Source organism: Bison bison, unplaced genomic scaffold, assembly GCF_000754665.1.
Source record: "Bison bison bison isolate TAMUID 2011002044 unplaced genomic scaffold, Bison_UMD1.0 scf7180017864252, whole genome shotgun sequence".
Classification (NCBI taxonomy): Eukaryota; Metazoa; Chordata; class Mammalia; order Artiodactyla; family Bovidae; genus Bison; species Bison bison.
In genome coordinates this window covers 1,313,069-1,319,120 of record NW_011494824.1, presented here as the reverse complement: position 1 = coordinate 1,319,120, position 6,052 = coordinate 1,313,069, and the positions used below count along the sequence as shown (strand labels likewise).

Sequence of the window (6,052 nt, the reverse complement as noted above, 5' to 3'; positions counted from 1 at the left end):
GCAACCTAGACAGCATATTAAAAAGCAGAGACATTACTTTGCCAACAAAAGTTTGTCTAGTCAAGGCTATGGTTTTTTCAGTAGTCATGTACTGATGTGAGATTTGGATGATAAAGAAAGCTGAACGCCGAAGAATTGATGCTTTTGAACTGTAGTGTTGGAGAAGACTCTTGAGAGTCCCTTGGATTGAAAGGAGATCCAACCAGTCAATCCTAAAAGAAATGAGTCCTGAATATTCACTGGAAGGAATGATGTTGAGGCTGGAGCTCCAATATTTGGCCACCTGATGTGAAGAACTGACTCACTGGAAAGATCCTCATGTTGGGAAAGATTGAAGGCAGGAGGAAAAGGGGATGACAGAGGATGAGATGGTTGGATGGCATCAGCAATTTGATGGACATGAGTTTGAGCAAGCTTCAGGGTTGGTGATGGACAGAGAGGCCTGGCATGCTGCCGTCCACAGGGTCACAAAGAATCAGACACAACTGAGCGACCGAACTGAACTGAAAGCAGCTTTGAGAGTAGATGTTTGTATTATCCTCTGAGCACCACCTGCCCTCCACCTGGGAGCCTTTGTCTACATCTGGAGTAAGAACTTCCATTTACCTTGTTGGCCTCTTCCCCAGACTTGGAGGTGCTGCCCACATTGAACCAGAGTCCTCAGCTCTGGGTTATGCAACTGATCCTCTGGGCAACTATTTTATCCTTACAAATGCATGCTACTGGACATAAGGTCAACATGGGAAATAAGCAAAAGCCTAAGTCCTATTGGTAATGAAGAAACAGTTTTGTCACCAAATACAAAGAGCACATGACATGCATATTCTTTAAAGAGATCTTTCCAAAATGAATACTGTCAATGGAAACAGTTTGTGTGTATGTGGAGAAAAGATAACCCAAGTGACCAGATTTCCCCCTTACAATAGTTATGCTCTAATCTGAGTGCTGAAGAATTGATGCTTTTGAACTGTGGTGTTGGAGAAGACTCGTGAGAGTCCCTTGGACTGCAAGGAGATCCAACCAGTCCATCTAAAGGAAATCAGTCCTGAATATTCATTGGAAGGACTGATGCTGAAGCTGAAACTCCAATACTTTGGCCACCCGATGCAAAGAGCTGACTCATTTGAAAAGACCCTGATGCTTGGAAAGATTGACGGCAGGAGGAGAAGGGGCCGAAATAGGATGAGATGGTTGGATGGCATCACCAACTCAATGGACATGACTTTGAGTAAACTCTTGGAGGCCTGGCGTGCTACAGTCCATGGGGTCGCAAAGAGTCGGACATGACTGAGCAGCTGATCTGAACTGAACTGAATCCATTCTACCAAATGATGGGCTTACTTTATCAGCAATATCTACCCTGACCTTGTGATTAAGCAAGAAATCCACAGCAGATAAACGATTTGTCCCCACTGCAAAATGCAAGACTGTGAGGTTCATCTGAGGAAACATAATTTGTGTCTTCAGTCATCTGATTTAGTATTTCGCCTTCTTAAGATTCCTGGTTCTTGAAATGGCCACAATTTTTTTTTTAAACCAGGTGTTTGTGTTTTGATTATCTACTCTTTGCCTTCTCTTTAAAAGCAATGAGAACTGTATCCAGCATAATCTTACATTTCTCTACTATTAGATAACATCAGAGAATTTAGCAACCAACTGGAGTGCATACATCAAGCTGAAATCCACTGCATAACCTATGACTGATTGTAACAATATAATAGATTTCAACTAGAGTGTAAAAGCTGTATTTTTCCTGTATGCAATCATTAATAATGGTAGGATGTATTGATAATGCATAACAAAAAATTTTCCCAGAAGTTCAGTCCATATGTGGCTCATTCCCCTGTAGTTTTTTGGACTGTAAACTGTATTGAATCAAACAAATCAAGAAAGAGAAAGAAAGAAACAAAAAGAAAGAAGGGAGGGAGAGAGGAAGGAAAGACACACGCAGAAAAAAAAGCATGACTATCTTCTGCTGCAAAGAAAAGCCAACCTGGTGCCCCCAGGATGTCTGGAGACAGTCTGATGTGCTTCAGACAAAGGATGTTGGGCTTGTAAGTAAAACACATGTCATATTCCCCACATTCTGGACATTGATTTTGCTTCCAAAGAATTTACTATCCTTTGCTTCTCATTAATAAATTATTGCAAAAATATGGCCATTGAGAACTGTTTAAACATCTGATTTCCTTAGTAGCTAAATCAGTGATAAACTAGGTTTGATAAAACATGAGGTACCCTTGCTATTGTTTGCAGTCTAGAGCTACATTCTAGTATGTCCAATTTGGGCTTAGAAACTCCCCTTTAACTTTATTTGTGAATAAGGATACAACCAAAATAGCATCCAAGGTAAGTCAGTAAAACCACTTCCATTTTTTTTTTTTCATCTTTGCCATCACTGATTTTAAAGAACTCTACAAGCAACCATGTCAACAATCTGCTGTAAACAGGACTAAAAAAGATGTCACTAGAAACTATAATATAATTCACCAGGAGTTTATGATAACTTGGTACACTGGCTGTTAGTTTTAGTGTATTAAGTACTTTTATATAAAAGTATGGTTTAAAATATTAGAAAGTTATATGGAAAAATTTTCAAAGGGTTATTGAAAGGTATATTCGAAGATCTATTTCCTGCTGTTTAGATAAATTATTATTGCTTTACTTATTCAACAGTTAATCTAGATATTACTTTCAAAGACCCTTATTTCTTTTGCTCCCTTCCTTTCTTGTTTCCTTTCCTCTTTTTTGTTCCTAAAATTGTTCTGCTGCAAAAATTTGCCATTTTTCTACTCTTTCTAGGATGTCTATGTATAATGAACAGGATATTCACACATAACATATCAGACATGCACACAATATACACAGACAGACAAATGCCCTCACATACACCCATGCACAACTGCTAAGCATCCTTCCACTGCACACCTCAGCTTCTATGACTTACTGCCTGGAACAGATCCAGGTTTTGCAGAACATGAAGTTTACACTTTTCAGGAGCCCTCTTTAAGGCCAGAGTCAGAAAGCTTAACTGATGGCAGTTTAAATTTCTTCCTTTTTCAGATTTTACAAAATCATATAGCAATGGAACACACTGCCAGAGCCCTCCACGTTCCTTGGAAGGAGTCTGTACAAGCAGGTCTCTTAAAGTTTACGCTTCATTTAGCATCCAACCCACCTCTGCCATCCCCACCTTGAACCACTCTCCACAAATCGTCCTAAACAACAGAGACAGCCTCCAGTCTGTTCACTCTGATGAACCCTGCCTTGTGGGGCTGTCAGGAAATCCACAAAACCAAGCAGTAAGCAATCCATTTTTCTGGCAGTGAGACTTCTCCCCTAAACCAGGCACGGAAGAACAAGTGAGAGCTGGGTCTCTGGAGAGGCCTCACTGCCCAACAGGCAGATGTACTATATTCCACAAGCAGTAAAAAGCAAACCCGTACTTTCCTTTGGATTTTACATTTGGAAGGCTCCAACCACAAAGCACATCACTGATGAGAAAACAGTGATGCACTGTATAGCAAAAGATGTTCTGCCTTTCCAGAATGTGTGAGGCCAAAGTGATCCACAGGCTATGATCCAGGACCAAGTCCAGGCCCATGACCTCGACACCTGGCTACACTGCCCACCCATAGACTTAGCACAGCTGCACATAAAGACCCTGGGCACGTCCCCTCAGATTAGAACAATGAAAACACCCAGAGCCTCTTCTACAGCTTGATTCCACTATCAGCTTAAACATTCTGGAATTGCCAACAAAAGAGCTCCCCCTCATCTCATTTAGCAGACTTGCTTTTGTTTTTATTTCAGTTGCACTGTGTAAACCCACACTGCTACCATTTGTCACATCTGTGATTTCTACTCACATTGTTCACAGCACTAATAGTAACCTTCTTTTCAAACAGCTTCTCCATAAGATACAAATCATTGCTTTTAGCAGCATTCTGGAAGCTTCTCTCATTTGGCAGCTCTGAAAGCAAGCAAGCAAGCATGACTGTGGGAATCGAAGAGGGTTGAAGAGAAAGCAAACCTCATGTGGCAAACCTTGGGGCTAAAAACCTGAAACAACAGCCTTGAGCCTTTCACAGTCTGCTATTTTGGGTGTGGGAACTTTGCTTCAATATTTTATAAAGCTGTATTATCAAGATTCCACATTCTCCTCACACTGCAAGTGTTTTCACAGCCTTAAACATCTTCCTATCCCAAACAAAACATTATTCTCAAGGACCACCCTGAAGTCAGCAATGCAGAATATAGCTCTAGGAGGTTGGAGGGTGGCCACTGACTTCTCAAGGGGCGTTGTTTATAAAATGTTTGTACAAGATTAGGCAGGGAGGAGCCCAAATACTCTATACAAGCTTACAGAGATAAAATTGTTGTCGGCAGAACCCCGTGGGATGCCAGATCTGCAGAAACAAAACCATGAAACACAGCACATCATATAAATAGTCACGAATGAAGGTTAAAAGTGGTAAACATGTTTTATTTTCATTTACATGAAAGGAGATTTGACTTTTACTAGAAACATTAATATTACTGTACAGTACGAACATCACAGGTCACATGAAGTGAAGTGGCTCAGTCGTGTCCGACTCTTTGCGACCCCACGGACTGTAGCCTACCGGGCTCCTCCGTCCATGGGATTTTCCAGGCAAGAATACTGGAGTGGGTTGCCATTTCCTTCTCCAGGGGAACTTCCTGACCCAGAACCCGGGTCTCCCGCATTGTAGGCAGACGCTTTACCGCCTGAGCCACAAGGGAAGCTTCTAGGTCCTGTATGTACAGGTCACATACATAATACATATTCAGATGGCAGGTTTTATTAAATAGCTTAGAGAAGACTCCAGGATTTACTGAGTTGTTTTTTGTTTGTTTGCTTCTTTGTTGATGTTTGTTGTTATTTTGGAATATAAAGGAGCTGAAAAGGGACTTCCCTGGCAGTCCAGTGGTTAAGACTTCCTGTTCCCATGGCAGGGGGCCCTCCCTGGTCAGGGAACTAGATCCCACATGCCACAATAAAGATGGAAGATCTTGCTTGCTACAACTAAGAGCTGGTGAAGCCAAAGAAATAAATTTTTTTTTTTTTTTTTGTAAATCATAAAACTTTTAGAAGAAAACACAGGAGAAAAGCTTCATAAACTGGGATTAGGCAAAGAGTTCTGTCTTACACATGACTCCAACCGCATGACCGTAAACGAAAACAAAAGAGGATCTTAGAAAAATTTCAAACTTTGCTCTGTGAAAAATACTGTTAAGAGAATAAAAAAGACAACCTATAGACTGGGGGAACATATATGCAAATCACACATCTGACAAATGACCCAACAGTAAGAAAACAAAATCCAATTTAAAAATAGGGAAAGACTTCAATGGAACAAAGAGGAACCAAAGAGGATATACAGATGGCAATAAGCACATGAGAAGATGTTCAGCATCATTATCTATTAGGGAAACATAACTTAAAACCACAAGGAGATACCAATATGCACCTGTTAGAATGGCTAAAATTTTAAAACACCAACAATACCAAATTTAAGTTCCTCTCTCAGGGCATCAAGGCCTTGCCTGAACTGGTTCTGTGTACCACACCAATATCATCCGCTCTCCCCTGCAATACCTAATATTCAAATAGTCTGCTCTTACTCCTCTTTCTTTTTCTTAAAATATTTATTTAACTGCACTTGGTCTTAGTTGCTGCATGCAGGATCTTCCCTTGCAGGGCACAAAATCTCAGTACTAGTTGCAGAACACCAACATGTTGGATCTTAGCTCCTCCACCAGGGATCGAACTCAGAATCTCCCATATTGTCAGGTGGAGTCTCAACCACTGGCCAACAGGGAAGTCCGCTTCCTCCTTTTTCAACAATAGATCAGTTTCACTCCTGCCTTGCATTTGCTATTCCTCTTAATTATAATGCTTTTCCCCCCAAATTTCCCATGGTTCAGTTCAGTCTCTCAGTCGTGTCAACCCCATGGACTGCAGCACACCAGGCCTTCCAGTCCCTCACCAACTCCCAGAGTTTACTCAAACTCATGTTCATCGAGTCAG

At 41.1% G+C, this 6,052-nt stretch overlaps 1 protein-coding gene across 1 annotated transcript in view; it reads right to left on the bottom strand.

The window, feature by feature from the left end:
• ANKDD1B (ankyrin repeat and death domain containing 1B) overlaps positions 1 to 6,052 on the bottom strand; it is a 73,403-nt gene that overhangs the window by 59,204 nt on the left and 8,147 nt on the right. Inside the window, 2 exon segments of the mRNA XM_010847637.1 lie at positions 1,342 to 1,440; positions 3,870 to 3,973. Coding sequence (XP_010845939.1) covers positions 1,342 to 1,440; positions 3,870 to 3,973 — 203 coding nt within the window.